The sequence below is a fragment of the Rhinopithecus roxellana genome, chromosome 14 (genome assembly GCF_007565055.1).
Source record: "Rhinopithecus roxellana isolate Shanxi Qingling chromosome 14, ASM756505v1, whole genome shotgun sequence".
NCBI lineage: Eukaryota > Metazoa > Chordata > Mammalia > Primates > Cercopithecidae > Rhinopithecus > Rhinopithecus roxellana.
Window position 1 is genome coordinate 57,187,439 of NC_044562.1, and position 16,763 is coordinate 57,204,201.

The 16,763-nt window shown below is 49.3% G+C and overlaps 1 protein-coding gene and 1 pseudogene across 5 annotated transcripts in view; both read right to left on the reverse strand.

Moving 5' to 3' along the window:
- FARP2 (FERM, ARH/RhoGEF and pleckstrin domain protein 2) overlaps positions 1-16,763 on the reverse strand; it is a 145,224-nt gene that overhangs the window by 13,827 nt on the left and 114,634 nt on the right. For all 5 annotated transcript variants that reach the window (XM_010376991.2, XM_030915992.1, XM_030915993.1 and 2 more), the window contains exons 18-19: positions 15,324-15,561; positions 5,836-5,966 (exon numbers count right to left, since the gene is read on the reverse strand). In XM_010376991.2, the coding sequence (XP_010375293.2) occupies positions 5,836-5,966; positions 15,324-15,561 (369 nt within the window). The remainder of the gene's footprint in view (positions 1-5,835; positions 5,967-15,323; positions 15,562-16,763) is intronic.
- Positions 2,521-4,573, reverse strand: LOC104673095 (annotated as a pseudogene).

The window sequence follows — 16,763 nt, forward strand, 5'->3', positions numbered from 1 at the left end:
CTGAAGTGGGGAAGGTTTCCTGTGTATTCCAGGCTAATTCATTTCTCCAAGCTTGCAGTTCCACATTTTCAATACCTTCTTCTAACAAAGCTAACACAGAACATGATTCATACACATGCTTCAATGCACATGTGTGTGCTGAGAAGGAAACATCTCCATGTAATTTTTAAAACAATTTTTTATGTTGAGAGTATTGAGTTCGAAGCAAAAAGCACTAGTGACAGAAAGTAACTGGCCCAATAGACATGGGATAGAATCAAGAGTCCAGAAATAAATCCATATGTTTACAGTTCATTGATTTATTTGTTTTTGTTTCTGAGACAGGGTCTCACTCTGTTGCCCAGGCTGGAGTGCAGTGGTACGATCACAGCTCACTGTAGCCTTGACCTTCTAGGCTCAAGTGATCTACTTGCCTCAGCCTCGGGGGAAGCTGGGACCATAGGTGTGTGCCACCATGCCAGGCAAATTTTTTTTTCTTTTTTTTTTGGTAGATACAAGGTATCACTATGTTGCCCAGGCTAGTCTCAATCTCCTGGTTTCAAGTGATCCTTCTGCCATGGCCTCCCAAAGTGCTAGGAATACAGGCTTGAGCCACTATGCCTAGCCCCCACTGATCTTCTACAAGGGTTAAAAGACAGACAATTCAATAAATGGTGCCAGGAAAACTGGACATCCACATGCAAAATAATACAGCTGGACTCGTACATTCCAGTATACACAAAAACTAACCCAAAATGGATCAAAGATCTAAACAGAAGAGGTAAAACATAAAATTATTAGAAGAAAAGAAACAGAAGGGTAAATCTTCATACCCTGGGTTAGGCTTTCTTTCTTTTTTCATTTCTTTTTTTCATAAATACACAATTTTGTTTGCTATTTTCAGGGGAAACTTAGGCATTAAACTGTAAGCTGATAAAATACTATACCCAAATTTTAGTGAATTAAATCTTAGTGATTTTAGTGAATTAAATCTTAATATCTTCAAATTAAAAAAAAAACACAAGCCTATCTATTATATCAAAGTCAAAAATCAAACAATGCTAAGGGGCCAGCAGCTCCCCAGAGATACACCCTGAGGGCCCACAGTGGTTGCCTTCCTTCCGAGCTCTGCTGGGGAGGACAGGGTCATCCCATGGCTAAGTCTGCCCTCTAGAAAGGCTTTTATAAATTGTCTAAGCCAAACATTTAACAGCATACAAGAGACCTTACAAAAAGGAGATGGTAAGTCCTAATGCTGGAGAACTTGGTTAATTAGGTTATTGGCAAAGAAGAAGATGAGGCCTAGGCAAGAAGTCTCCAGAAGCATTGGAAACCAGACAGTGTCAGAGCCTCTGACCTGCACATGGGCAGCTGGCAGTCAGTCTGCAGAGTGCTCCTTGGGAAGCTGGAGTTCTAGAAACAAAGAGCTTGGAGCCTGCCCTGCACACCAGGTCCCCAGACTCTGACAGGTCGTCACAACCAGCTGAGAAAGGTCTGTTTTCAAAGCATGTGGGCAGTGGTTTCTAAAAGAATCCCATCAGCTCCCACGTCATGTTGGGTGGAGCCCATGAAGGTCGACTGAAGTCCCAAATATCCCAGAAAGGCTGGACAGTTATACAAAGAAAATTACAGAGTGGTGAGAGAGAGGCATTTGTGATGCTCCATAAACATCCCCAGTTTTCACCGTGACCCAGACCTTCAGCTCCAGAAGCCAGCAGATAGGCCTCCAGCCCAACCTCTATGCCAGGTGTGACATGGCACTGACAGGCACCAGCTCCCCCACAAGCCCGCAGAGTGGGGGACAAGGCAACACTGCTACCTCATGCTAACAGGTTGAACAGATCAGTCTCAACACAGCAATCTTTGTGGGCATTTCCAGAGTATAAACCCTGGGGAGTCTATCCACACTGAAAAGGGGTACAAAGTTCTCTCGCCTGGAAAACACAAATTGAAAAGCCTTGACTGTCCCGGACTGAGTCAGGCAGGATCATAGCTTATGTCGGAAAGAGGCCTGGCCTTGAAACGGTGCCAGGAAGTAGTGATGATGCAGAAGCCGCCTTTGTCAGGAGCTCTGTGAGGTTGAGAGCAACCAGCGATCCCACCTGGGAGGCAGAGTTCCCGACTGAGTCTAGGGCCTGGCAGCCAGACCAGAGGCCACGACGTGCTGGACGCCGATGACGCTGTGGCCACTTCCTGCCAGTGAAGCCCAGACTGCTTTTACAGACTATGTGTAGCACCAAGAACTCTGTCCTTTACATGATCTTCAGGGATTGAGTGGGCTGACTGGGAGCATCTGTCTCAGTATCTAGCCCCCCTCAAGAGACAGCACCCACCTGGCCGCCATGCTCCTCCCTTTGGGGACACCTGGCCTTGGACAGCTGGACCTGTCTCTCACCACCCACCTCAGAGGCAAAAAAGGATTCACACACAGATCTCTAGAAAAATGATCAAAAGCAGGTTCCTTTTCGCAGCCAAGCTTCCTGGACATGGTAGTTCATTGCATCTTGGGAAAGAGTAAATCATTTTTTCATACTGTGTCCCTCACATCCTTGAACCTTGTTCTTGCAAAATCTTGGTCTTCTTGCTGGGTTCACTGGCCATACAGTATGGGGTGTTGTGAAGTTCCTTGGACATCACATAGAGGAACTTGGCCTGATCTTCACTTCCATAGTTGTAAGAGGAGCCAACGCTAACCAGTTGTTCAAACTTCCGACTGTCAGACATGGTGGACACCATCTGTGTGAGTTCCTCCTCCTGGCACTGAAGTACGTGGTACACAAGCTTCATGGGCACCTGTGATGTTTTGTTCTCTTGTTCTCTAATTTTATCCTTTACAAGTTTTATTAATGAGGTGATATTGTAAAATTCTGCTTTCTCCAACACTCCTTCCTCTGCAAGATCTTTGTTAATCACCAGCTTGGCATGTCTCAGGTAGTTCAGCACAGGCCCGAAATAGGTGGGGTCTCTGACCATTAAATAGGCAACAGTTTCATCCTTGTCAGGGTTAGCCTGGTACAAGCAGTACAGGAAGTATTTCAGGTCCTGGCACAGCATCTGCTGGGTGGTGAGGAAGTAGGTGCCGCCAACGCTGAGCCAGACCCATTTGGACACGCTGCCGGATGCTGGGCCAGGGTGCTCTGAGTCCTGCACTGCAGCAGCACAGGTCAACCCCACCAGCCCTGCCCCAAGGCTGCACTGGGCAGGTGGCAGTGCTCGCAGTAATTCCTTTTTTTCTGAGACAGGGTCTTGTTCTGTTGTCCAGGCTAAAGTGCAGTGGCGGGATCATAGCTTACTGCAACCTTGAACTCCTGGGCTCAAGCAATGCTCCTACCTTAGCCTCCCGAGTAGCTAGGACTACAGGTGTGTACCACTATGCTTGGCTGACAATAGTTTCTTAGATATAACATCTAAGACACAAGCAACTAAAGAAAAAAACAGATAAATTAAAAGCTTTCATGTTGTAAATGAAGGCCACCATCAAGAAAGTGAAAGGGCAACCCACACAATGGGAGAAAATGTTTGCAAATCATAGTCTGATAAAGGTCTATAGCATTCAGAATATAAAGAACTCTTAACACTCAACAGCTTGTCTTTTACTTTTGGGTTTTAAGAGTTCCTAACAAATTCTGAATAAAATAAAATGTGGGCAAAGGATCTGAACAGACATTTCTCCAAAAAAGCCTACAAATGGCCAATAAACACATGAAAAGGTGCTCAATATCATTAGCCATCAGGGAAATACAAATTGTAACCACACAAGACAGCATTACACACTCACTAAAATGGCTAGAACCAAAAAGTGACACATGATGTGGAGAAACTAGAAGTCTCATACAAGTTGGTGGGAATGAAAAATGGTTCAGTCACTTTGGAAAACAGTTTGGCAGCTCCTCAAAATGTTAAACATGGAATTACTATATGACCCTGCATATGGTATATACTCAAAACTGAAAACATAAGTCCATACAAAACTTGTACATGAATGTCCACAGCAGCACTATTCATAACAGCCAAGAAGTGGAAATAACCCAGTGTCCATCAGATTAGTGGAGAGACACGTGATACATGCATGATGGAATATGATTCAGCCACAAAAAGGAACATAAGGCTGGGCACGGTGGCTCATGCCTGTAATCCCAGCACTTTGGGAGGCCAAGGCAGGTGGATCACAAGGTCAAGAGCTTGGGACCATCCTGGCCAACATGGTGAAATCCTGTCTCTACTAAAAACACAAAAATTAGCTGGGCGTAGTGGTATGTGCCTGCAGTCCCAGCTACTTGGGAGGCTGAGGCAGGAGAATCACTTGAACCTGGGAGGTGGAGGTTGCAGCGAGCCAAGATTGCGCCACTGCACCCCAGCCTGGTGAGAGAGACTGTCTCAAATTAAAAAAAAAAAAAAAAAAAGAAAAGAAAAAGGAACATGAATGAACCTTGAAAAGATTATTCTGAGTGAAAGAAGACATTTACAAGAGGCCACATTAATGTATGATACCATTTCTATGAAATGCCCAGACAGGTTAACTCCTTAGAGACAGAAAGCAGATCAGTGGTTGCCAGGGGTTAGGGTGCAGAACGAGGTCCCCACAGAACAGCATCCCCACCCAGATAGGATTACCTCAGAACAGAGTCCCCTGAGAACAGGGCCCCCTTCAAAATAGCGATGGGAAGTGACTGTTAATCAGTGTGGGGGTTTCACTTTGGGGTGATGAAAATGTTCTGAATTAGATATTGATGGCTGCATAACCTTGTGAAGATACTAAAACCCACTCAATTATACATTTTTTGTATGTATGTATGTGTGTATGTATGTATATATGTATGTATTTTATTTTATTTTGAGACAGAGTTTCGCTCTTGTTACCCAGGCTAGAGTGCGATGGTGTGATCTTGGCTCACTGCAACCTCCACCTCCTGGGTTCAAGCGATTCTCCTACCTCAGCCTCCTGAGTAGCTGGGATTACAGGCATGCGCCACCATGCCCTGCTAATTTTTTGTATTTTTCGTAGAGACAGGGTTTCTCCATGTTGGTCAGGCTGGTCTTAAACTCCCGATCTCAGGTGATCCGCCTGCCTTGGCCTCCCAAAGTGCTGGGATTACAGGCGTGAGCCACTGTGCCTGGCCGTATTTACCTATTTTTAACGGAGACAGGGTCTTGCTCTGTTGTCAGGCTGGAGTGCAGTGGTGTGATCAGGGCTTACTCCAGCCTCGACCTCCTTGGGTCAAGCAATCCTCCCATCTCCGTCTCCTGAGTAGCTGGGACCACAGGTGTGTGCCACCACACCCGGCAATTCTTTGTTTTTTTTTTTTTTTAATTCTCATAGAAACAGGGTTTCCCCGTGTTGCTCAGTCTGGTCTTGAACTCCTGGGCTCAAGCAATCCTCCCACCTCAGCCTCCCAGTGTTGGGATTACAGGCATGAGCCACCGTGCCTGGACAAAATTATACATTTTAAAAGGGTGACTTTCGGCCGGGCGCGGTAGGTCAAGCCTGTAATCCCAGCACTTTGGGAGGCTGAGACGGGCGGATCACGAGGTCAGGAGATGGAGACCATCCTGGCTAACATGGTGAAACCCCGTCTCTACTAAAAAAAATAAAAAAAACTAGCCGGGTGAGGTGGCGGGCGCCTGTAGTCTCAGCTACACAGGAGGCTGAGGCAGGAGAATGGCCTAAACCTGGGAGGCGGAGCTTGCAGTGAGCTGAGATCCGGCCACTGCACTCCAGCCTGGGAGACAGAGCGAGACTCCGTCTCAAAAAAAAAAAAAAAAAAAAAAAAAGGGTGACTTTCGTGGTATGTAAATTATATCTCAATTAAAAAAACAAAGTAGCTCAAAAAACATTCCCAGAGTAAGGTCACTCACCCTGCCAGGAGCAATGAGGTTCTCTACGCCCACCAGGTCCCGCTGTAGCTCTGTCAGCTTCTGCAGGTTCTCCAGCCGGATGAGAATGTGCTGTAGTGTGGCAGTCACCTCTGTGATGGCCTTCAGGGCATCTATGTGGAGAGACCCCTCAGTATAGGTGTACAGGCAGTGGTGTGCACAGCACCCTCCACCCACCACCTTGTGACAGAAACCAGCATTCTAAAAAGCAGTTCTAATTAGAGGTACATCCTACTTGACTCCTTATAGCAGCAGTCCCCAGCCTTTTTGGTACCAGGGATGGGTTTCATGGAAGACAATTTTTCCACAGACCAGGGGTGGTGGGAATGGTTTGGGGATGAAACTGTTCCAACTCAGATCATCAGGCATTTGTTAGATTCTCATAAGGAGCACACAAACTAGATCCCCCAAACGCGCAGTTCACAATAGGGTTTGTGCTCCCATGAGAATCTAATGTTGCTGATCTGACAGGAGGAGGAGCTCAGGTGGTAATGCAAGCAATGGGGAGTGGCTGTAAATAAAGAGAAGCTTCACTTGCCGGTCACTCACCTCCTGGTGTGTGGCCTGGTTCCTAACAGGCTATGGACTGGACTGGTACTAGTCCATGGCCAGGGGTGCTGGGGATCCCTGCCTTGTGGGACTTATAAGGACTGCTGCCTACCATGTGCAGCCACCAGGTGCCTGCTCCTGCAGATACCCCTGAGGCCTTCAGGTTGTTCAACCCAAACTGTTGGCCAGCCCATATTCTGGTTTGGCAAAAATGATAGGCTTTGTAAATAATGATTTAATGTTATGGGTAAGGCAGTATTTGCTCTTAAAGGAAAATGATTTATTGTACTTTAAAGGCTAAATGATTTGCATCTTCAAAGCAATTGTAATTTTCTCTGTTAACTAGGAACGGATACTAATCTTATAGTTCAAGCAAAGGTAAGAGAAAGTTTATAATCTGGACAGGAAACTTAAAACACAAAGTTATACCAAGAGTAGTCTGCCCAGCTCTGAGGCCCATGCTGAGAGTGGTGGCGTAGTGTAGCTGACACTGCTCCCACCTCTGATGATGCCTGGAGCACAGGGTCTGCATCCTCCTTGCTGGAATCACTCATGGGGACCACCTTCCCCCTTCTTTCTTTTTATTAATTAATTAATTAATTATTATTATTTTTTGAGACAGGGTTTGTCTCCCAGGCTAGAGTGCAGTGACACGATTTTGGCTCACTGAAGCCTCCGCCTCTCAAGTTCAAGCAATTCTTGTGCCTCAGCCTCCCAAGGAGCTGGGACTACAGATGCCCACCACAACTCCTGGCTAATTTTTTGTATTTTTAGTAGAGACAGGGTTTCACCATGTTGGCCAGGCTCTTCTCCCACTCCTGACATCAGATGATCTACTTGCCTTGGCCTCCCAAAATGCTGGGATTACAGGCGTGACCCACCATGCCCGGCCACCTTCTCCCTTGTTTCTATCATGACTCCCTCTTACTTCCTGGCCACAAAGCTTCTCCATGACAAGGTCCACACCCCTCACCCAGCACTGCCCAGTGCTCAGCTCTAGCCCTGGGAAGATTTGTTAGCATGAAGTCACCTGACTGTTCCAGCTTTATCCTTTCCAGTGGGGGTGACAGCAGTCCCTTACAGCTTTCAGAGGATAAAGTCAGAAAAGAATGAAGTACGTGAAGAGATCATCATTGACAAACAAAATTGACTGACAAAATTCACTTTCCGTCAAAGACACCTGCATGACACTGAAAACAAGGAAGAACTTCAGTGAATCCAGCATAGGTCTTGGTAGCTACCAACCCTATTGCTCTGTGCAGATTTCTAAGTTCCTGACCCCAAACCCTGGCTCTCCCAGGCTGGCCATCCCTCAAGCACTTGGGTCTGAGCCCGTCCTTCCAGACACCATGTCAGGCAGAGACTCATCATGCCATGCCCATTCACTGCATGGCTGCTTGAGTCCACTCAAACAAGCACCAGTGCCACCCTGCCCTCAAATGCTGACTCCACAGAGTGCAGGGCTGGGAGCCTGACCGCCACATGGACGCTGTGCTGCACCTCGGTAGGTACTGGCAGCTGCTGGAAGCTCAGGACACGTTTTGGACCTGATGGCATGATAATGATCCTATACATCACCTGATCTGCCTTGATATTCTCCACAGAACCCGCAGAACAGGGTCTCCACAGAGCAGTGTCCACTGCAGAACAGGGTCCCCTCAGAAAAGGGTCCCCCTCAGAACAGGGACCCCATAGAATAGCATCCCCCACAGAACAGGGTCCCCTCAGAACACGGTCCCCTCAGAAGAGGGTCCCTTCAGAACAGCATCTCACTCAGAAAAGGGTCCCCTCAGAACAGGGTCACTATACAGCGGTGTCACCATCAGAAAAGGGTCCTCACAGAACAGAATCCATATAGCACAGGATGCCCACCGAACAGAATCCCCCGTAGAACAGGGTCCCCTCAGAAAAAAGGTCCTCACAGAACAGGATCCCCACAGAACAGCATCCACCTCAGAATAGGGTCCCCAGAGAATATAAAGCCCTCAGAACAGGGTCCCCTCAGAACTGCATCACCCTCAGAACAGAGGCCACATAGAGCAGCATCCCCCTGAGAACAGGGTCCCCACAGAAAAGGATCCCTTCAGAACAGGGACCTCTCAGAATAGCATCCCCCTCAGAATAGGGTCCCCTCACAACAGCATCCCCCTCAAAACAGGGTCCCCTCAGAACAGGATCCCTCTCAGTACAGGGTCCTCACAGAACAGCATCCCATTCAGAATAGGGTCCCCTCAGAACAGTATCCCCATAGAAGAAGTTCCCCACAGAACAGGGTCCCCACAGAACAGAATCCTCCTCAGAACAGAGTCCTGACAGAACAGAATACCCCACAGAACACGGTCCTCTCTGAACAGAATCCCCCTGAGAACAGGGTCCCCACAGAACAGAATCTCCCTCAGAACACGTTCCCCTCAGAACAGCATCCTCCTCAGAACAGGGTCCACTCAGAACCGAATCTCCCTCAGAACACGTTCCCCTCAGAACAGCATCCTCCTCAGAACAGGGTCCACTCAGAACCGAATCTCCCTCAGAACACGTTCCCCTCAGAACAGCATCCTCCTCAGAACAGGGTCCACTCAGAACCGTGTCCCCCTCAAAACAGGATCCGTCAGATCAGGGTCTCCCTCAGAACAGAATCCCCACAGAACAGGGTCCCCACAAACAACCTCTACAGAACAGAATCCCCACAGAAAAGGATGCCCCACAGAACAAGGTCTCTTCAGAACAGTATGCCCCTCAGAAAAAGATTCCTTCCAAACAGAATCTGCACAAAACAGGGTCCCCTCAGAACCGGATCTCCATAGAACAGAATCCCCACAGAACAGGATCCCCTCACAATGGCATTCCCCTCAGAATAGGATACTCTCAGAACAGGGTCCCCTCAGAACAACATCCCCCTCAGAACAGGGTCCTCTCAGAAGAGGATCCCTATAGAACACAGTCCCCTCAGAACAGCATTCCCCTCAGAACAGGGTCTTCTTAGAACAGGGTACCCATAGAACAGGGTCCCTTGAGAATACCATCCCCCACAGAACAGGATGCCTTTAGAACAGGAGCCCTTCAGAGCAGAATCCCCACAGAACTGGGTCCCCTGAGAATAGCATCTCCCTCAGACCAGAGTCCCTTCAGAACAGGATCACCACAGAACAGAATCCCCTCAGAACAGCATTCCCCTCAGAAGTGTCCTCTCAGAACAGGATCCCGCTCAGAACAGGGTCCCCCTCAGAACAGGGTCCCCACAGACAGCACCCTCCTCAGAACAGTACCCCCCTGAAAACAGGGTCCCCTCAAAACATCACTCCTCTCAGAATAAGGTCTCCACAAAACAGAATCCCCATAGAACCGGGGCCCCTCAGAACAGGATCCCTTCAAAATAGGGTCCCCTTAGAACAGGATCCCCATCAAAACATGTTCACTACAAAACAGGTTCTCAATAGAATGGTCCTCACAGAACAGGATGCTGCACAGAACAGGGTCCCTTCAGAACAGCAATCCCCACAGAACAGGTTTCCCTCAGAACAGCATTCCCTCAGAACAGGATCCCTTTAGAACAGGGTCCTCTCAGAATAGGATCCCCACAGAACAGGGTCCCCTAAGAACAGCATCCCCCTCAGAACAGAGTCCCCTCAAAACAGGATCACCCTCAGATCAGGGTCTCCTCAGAACAGGGTCTACACAGAACAAAACCCCACAGAACACAGTCTCTTCAGAATAGCATTCCCTTCACAACAGGGTCCCCTCAGAACAGAATCCTCACAGAACAGGGTCCTCACAGAACGAGATGCCCCACAGAACAGGGTCCCTTCAGAACAGAATCCCCACAGAACAGGGTCCCCACAGAAGAGAATCTCCCTCAGAACAGGGTTCTCAAAGAATTGGATCCCCCACAGAACAGGGTCCCCTCAGAATAGCATCCCCCTCAGAATAGTTTCCCCTCACAACAGGATTTCCCTCAGAACAGCATCCCCCTCAGAATAGGGTCCCCTCAGAACAGAGTCCCATCAAAACAGCATCACTCTCAGAGCAGCATCTACACAGAACAAAATCTCTACACAACATGGTCTCCTCAGAATAGCATTCCCTTCAGAACAAGGTCCTCCCAGAACAGGTTCCCCACAGAACAGGGTCCTCACAGAATGAGATGCCCCACAGAACAGGGTCCCTTCAGATCAGAATCCCCACAGAACACCACAGAACAGGGTCCCCTCAGAACAGGGTCCCCACAGAAAAGAATCTCCCTCAGAACAGGGTCCCCTCAAAACAGCACCCTCCTCAGAACAGGATCCCCCTCAGAACAGCATCCCCCACACAACAGAATCCCCACAGAACAGGTTCCTCTGAGAACCGTATCTCAAGGAATCCAAGCAGGATTCCTTCAGAACAGGATCACCACAGAACAGAATCCCCTCAGAATAGGGTTCCCCTCAGAACAGGGTCCCCCACAGAACAGAGTCCCCACAGAAGAGGTTCCCCACAGAACATGGTCCCCTCAGAACAGGGTTCCCATGGAACAGCATCCCCCTCAGAACAGGATCCCCCAAGAACAGGTTCCCCTCAGAACAGTGTCCCCTCAAAACAGCACTACCCTCAGAATAGGATCTTCACAGAACAGAATCCCCACAGAACAGGATCCCCTCAAAATGGCATCCCCCTCGGAACATGGTCTTCTCAGAACAGTGTCCCCACAGAACAGGGTTCCCCTCAAAACAGCATCCCCCTCACAACAGGATCCCTTCAGAACAGGATCACCACAGAACATAATCCCCTCAGAACAGGGTCCCTGCAGAAGAGGTTCCCTACAGAACACAGTCCCCTCAGAACAGGGTCCCCATAGAACAGCATCCCTCTCAGAACAGGATCCCCCTAACAACAAGGTCCCCTCAGAAAACAGTCCCCTCAAAACAGCACTACCCTCAGAATAGGGCCTCCACGGAACAGAATCCCCACAGAACAGGGGCACCTCAGAACAGGATACCTTAGGAACAGGGTTCCCTCAGAACAGAGTCCCCACAGAACACGGTCCTCTCAGAACAGGATCTCGACAGAACGGGTTCCCTTCAGAACAGCATCCTCACAGAACAAGATGCCCCACAGAACAGAGTTGCCTTAGAACAGCAACCCCGGCTGGGCACGGTGGCTCACGCCTGTAATCCCAGCACTTTGGGAGGCTGAGGCGGGCGGATCATGAGATCAGGAGATCGAGACCACCCTGGCTAACATGGTAAAACCCCATCTCTATTAAAAATACAAAAAAATTAACCGGGCGTGGTGGCGGCGCCTGTAGTCTCAGCTACTCAGGGGGCTGAGGCAGGAGAATGACGTGAACCCGGGAACCCGGGAGGCGGAGCTTGCAGTGAGCTGAGATCGCACCACTGCACTCCAGCTTGGGCTACAGAGCGAGACTCCGTCTCAAAAAACAAAACAAAACAAAAAAAACCAGCAACCCCCTCAGAACAGGGGAACAGGGTCCCCACAGAACAGAGTCCTCACAGAATCAAATCCTCCATAGAACAAGGTCCCCTTAGAACAGCATCCCCCTTAGAACAGGGTTTCCACAGAACAGGATCCCCACAAAACAGGGTCCCCTCAGAACAGCATCCCCTCACAACACCATCCCCCTCAGAACAGTATCCCCCGCAGAACAGGTCCCCATAGAACAGGGTCCTCACAGAATAAAATCCCCCACAGAACAGGGTCCCCTCACAACAGCATCCCCCTCAGAACAGTATCCCCCGCAGAACAGGGTCCCCTCAGAATGGCATCCCGCTCGGAACAGGGTCCCCTCAGAACAGTATCCCTTTATAACAGGGTCCCCTCAGAAAAGCATCCCCCTCAAAACAGGACCCCCCTCAGAACAGAGACCCCTCAGAACAGAATCCTCCTCAGAACAGGGTCTCTTCAGAACAGGGTCCTTGTCAGAGCAGAATCCCCCACAGAACAGGTTCCCCTTCAGAACAGCATCCTCCTCAGAACATGTGCCCCCATGACACTATTCCCCCCTTAGAACAAGATCCTCTCAGGGTAGTGTTCCCCTCAGAATAACATTCCCCTCACATAAGAGTCCCATCAGGGTAGTGAGCACCCAGAACAGGGTTCCCCTCTGAATAGGGTCTCCTCAAAACAAGGTCCTCTCAGAGCATCCCCTGTGAACAGCGTCTCTTCAGAACAGGGTCCCCTGAGAGCAGCATCCACCTGAGAGCAGAGTCCCCACAGAGCAGTATCCTCCTAAGAACAGGGTCCCCACAGAATAGAGTCTCCTCAGAGTATGGACCCCTCAGAGCAGGGTCCCCTTCAGTCCAAGATCCCCTCAGAGCGCATCCCCATCAGAACAGGACCCCCAGACAGCAGTGTCTTCCTCATAACTGAGTCCCCTCAGAAAAGGGTCCCCCTCAGAACAGTGTTCCCCTCAAAAAAGGGTCCCCCTCAGAAGAAGGTTCTCTTAGAGTAGTGTTTCCCTCAAAACAGAGTCCCCCCTCAGAACACTGTCCCCTTCAGAACAGAGTCCACCTCCAACCATGGTCCCCTTAGAATAGAATCTCCTCAGAGCAGTGTCCTCCTTAGAACTGGGTCCCCTCAGAACTGGGTTCCCCTCAGTCCAAGATCCCTTCAGAACACATCCCCATCAGAACAGAACCCCCTGAAAGCCACATCCCCTTGTAACTGAGTACCTCAGAAAAGGGTCCCCCTCAGAACAGGTTCCCCCACAGCAGCAGGCAGAGCAGGTGCGTGATAGAACAAATCAACAACATACACTTAACATCCAGCACCCTTGGAAACTCTCATCAAAATGAAGGATAAATAAAATTGCAAGGCTGGCTTCTGTCAGCCCCAACAAATGTACTCCCTTTTGTCCAAGAGAGTTCTATTCAAGTTCTCAGGAAGACCAAGAGGCTGGTAACATTTGTACACCAAAGGCCATTTTTGAAGAAGGCCCTTCTTGACAAGCATTCCTGTGTCCCACATTTGGGGAGTGGGGTCATGGAGGGAAAGGAGCCTGCCATAGTGTCAGCTGAGAATGTTTCATCAACTGGGCTCTCACTGCTCTCCAGAGATGGCTGAGGTATGAAGCAAACCTAGGGAGGCTGATGGTTATCAATGTTCTGTTGAATTGACAACCTCAAAGCACTTTCACAAACACAGCTTCACAGAGGTTTTGCACCAGTCTATAAATTTTACTGATGAGGAACCTGTCGTGAGGTACAGGAATCCCTCCAAAATCCTATGTCCCTCAAGCACATGGTAGACGTGGCCAGAACCTGGGCCCCAGTCTTCTCCATGGCATGTCTTCGCTGGTCGCCCGGGGTCCAGGCCACCCTCTGCTCCAGCACTCTGCCTACCTAACTACTGTGGTATAATGACTGACAACGAGAAACATTTTAAATATGGTGTGGTTATTTCATGTTTTCCTTAAAATGTTTGAAAATGTTTTCTATAATTTTGTCCTTCTTTTTAGCAAACATGAAACATTTTCTTTTAGAATGAAAAGAAAGAGAATCATCAACACTGTATGATCCATTCTATTTCTTGCTAATTAGAAAGCATCCTTATTTATATCCATTCATGGCTATGGGAAACCAGCTAGAGGAAATGCTAAGTATTTTTTCATCTATTTTTAATGACAATGATAAAATTTACTTGTAAAAACATCCTGATGTGGTGGCTCACACCTGTAATCCCAGCACTTTCGGAGGCTAAGGCAGGCGGATTACGAGGTCAGGAGTTCAAGACCAGCCTGGCCAACATGGTGAAACCCTGTTTCTACTAAAAATATAAAAATTAGCTTGGTGTGGCGGCGGGCACCTATAATCCTGGCTACTCGGGTGGCTGAGGCAGGAGAATCACTTGAACCTGGGAAGAGGAGATTGCAGTAAGCCAAGATTGCGCCATTGAACTCCAGCCTGGGCGACAAGAGTGAAGCTAAATCTCAAAAAAAAAAAAAAAAAAAAAAAAAGTCTGGGTGTGGTGGCTCACACCTGTAATCCCAGCACTTTGGGAGGCTGAGGAGGGCAGATCATGAGGTCAGGAGATCAAGACCATCCTGGCTAACACAGTGAAACCCCGTCTCTACTAAAAATGCAAAAAAATTAGCCTGGTGTGGTGGCGGGCACCTGTAGTCCCAGTTACTGGAGAGGCTGTGGCAGGAGAATGGTGTGAACCCAGGAGGTGGAGCTTGCAGTGAGCCAAGATCGCGCCACTGGGCGACAGAGGGAGACTCCATCTCAAAAAACAAAAAACAAAAAAAATATAAACAAAAACAAAAAACTTCCTGATGAGCATAAAGTTCCCATCAGACCACATCCCCATCAGAATAGGTCCCCATTAGAGCAGTGTCCCCCTCATGACTGAGTCACCTCAGAAAAGGGGATTAAATTTACAATAAAATTAGAAATCATATTTTTAGATTAAAAAGATCAGTTTACTCTTTTGTCCCTTTAATAAACATCAAAAATTACAAAGGCTGTCTATGTTAAAAACTTCTAACAGGTCACCTTGGCCCAATCTTTTGTATGTTTTAGAGCCATGGCCTCCAGGACAGAAACATCCATAGGCAGCAGGTTGCTCTGGGTGTTGCACCCCATTCCCCAGTGTACTTGTGGGGGCTTTGCGGTCCCCAGCAGAAGCATGCCCTGTGACCCCTGCAGGGCAATCAGGGGTCTCAGAAGTGGAGATGGGCAGGGCCTTGCCTGAGGGTGGAGGAGCAGAATAGGCAGAGACCTGGTGTAGCGTGGGACCTGACCTCTGCCAGCAGCCAGAGGAGACGGGACGCAAGGCCAGGGCCAGTACTGACCACTGTGGTCCAGGCCCTAATGGGGTGGACTCCTGCGCTTCCCAGTGAAGGAAGTCTTCAGGTCTGGCAAAGCCGCCCCTGCCTCCCAGCCACTGATCTGATCCTCGAGATGCAGGGCCGCACCCACACTCACCATGGCAGTCAGCATAGTCATGGTGACCGGGAGTGTAGTGTCCACACAGGCGTCGCAGCAGCAGGCGGTAGTGCAGCAGCCGCTGGATGGGCTTCAGCAGGAACGTGTTGAGAGGCAAGTAGCAGACCTTCTGCAGCTCGAACTCCTTATACACCGCCTCCAACTTCTTAAAGCGTTTGGTAGCCTTTTCCAGTTCTGTTAGGACCTCGTCATGTCTTTGGAAGTAGCTGGTAAACTCCTGTGGAGGTGCAAGAGTGAGGCCTTTAGGTGAGATGTAGGGGTCCAGGGGGAGACTGGCCTGTTTTCCTTGATGGCAGGCGCCGGCTGGAAATCCCCACAGGGCAAACTGACTGGTGGCCCAGCATGCGCCAGTGGGGGCTTTGTAGCCTCCAAGGAATGCATCTCAACCCGTCTCAGATGCCATGTGACCTGTACCTCATTCCAACTAGAGTCACTGCTATGTGCATCACTAACTGGCCTCATACTACATGCACTGAGTGGATCAGGGCCGTCTCCTCACTGGACAGAGGAAGAACTGAGGATGGGAGGGCTGCAGTTGGCTCTGTGGGACACAGTGAGGGTCCTGTCCTGGGGAGGGGAGACTCTGTCCTGAGAATGATGTTCTGAGGAAGACTCTGTTCTGTGGGGAACCCTGATCTGAGGGAGGCCCTGTTCTGAAGAGGATGCTGTTCTCGGGGGACCCATTCTGAGGAGGACAATGTTCTGGGAGAGAATCCTGCCCTGAGGTGAACACTGTTCTGGGGGAGTCCTGTCCTGATGGAAATGGGGACACTGTCCTCAAGGGAATGCTCATCAGTGGAGAAAAAGGTTCTGAAGAGAATGATGTTCTGGGACTGGTAAGGGCCATGATCTAAGGCAAACCATGTTTTCAGGTGGAGTCTGTTTTGGGGGTAGTTCTGACTGGAGGGAGACCATGTTCTGGGGGACCCTGTTGTGAGGGGTATGCTGTTTCCAGGGGCATCCTATTCTTGGAGAGCCCTTATTGAGGGGGATGTGGTGAGGAGGGAACTCATTCCGAGGGAATCAGTGTCCTGATGGGCGCCTGGACAGTGCCCTGAGCCAGACTCTTTTCTGAGGGAAACAAGATTCTGAGGGAGACCCCATCCAGAGCAGGACCCTGCCCTGAGTAGGATCCTGTTCTGAGGAAGATGCAGTTCTGAGGAGCCCCTGTTCGGAGGGTGATGCTGTTCCGGGGCAACCTTGTTCTAATGGGAATGATGCTCAAAGGGGACCCTGTTCTGAGGGGGCTGCTGCTCTGAGAAGGACTCTGTTTTGAGGGAACTTTACTCTGAGGGAACGCTCTTCTGAGAGCCTCAGGGGGATGCTATTCTGAGAAGATCCTGTTCTGAGAGGGCCCTGCTCTGGGGAAACCCTGCTCTGGGGGCACCCTGATTTGAGTACGATCCTGTTCTGAGATGG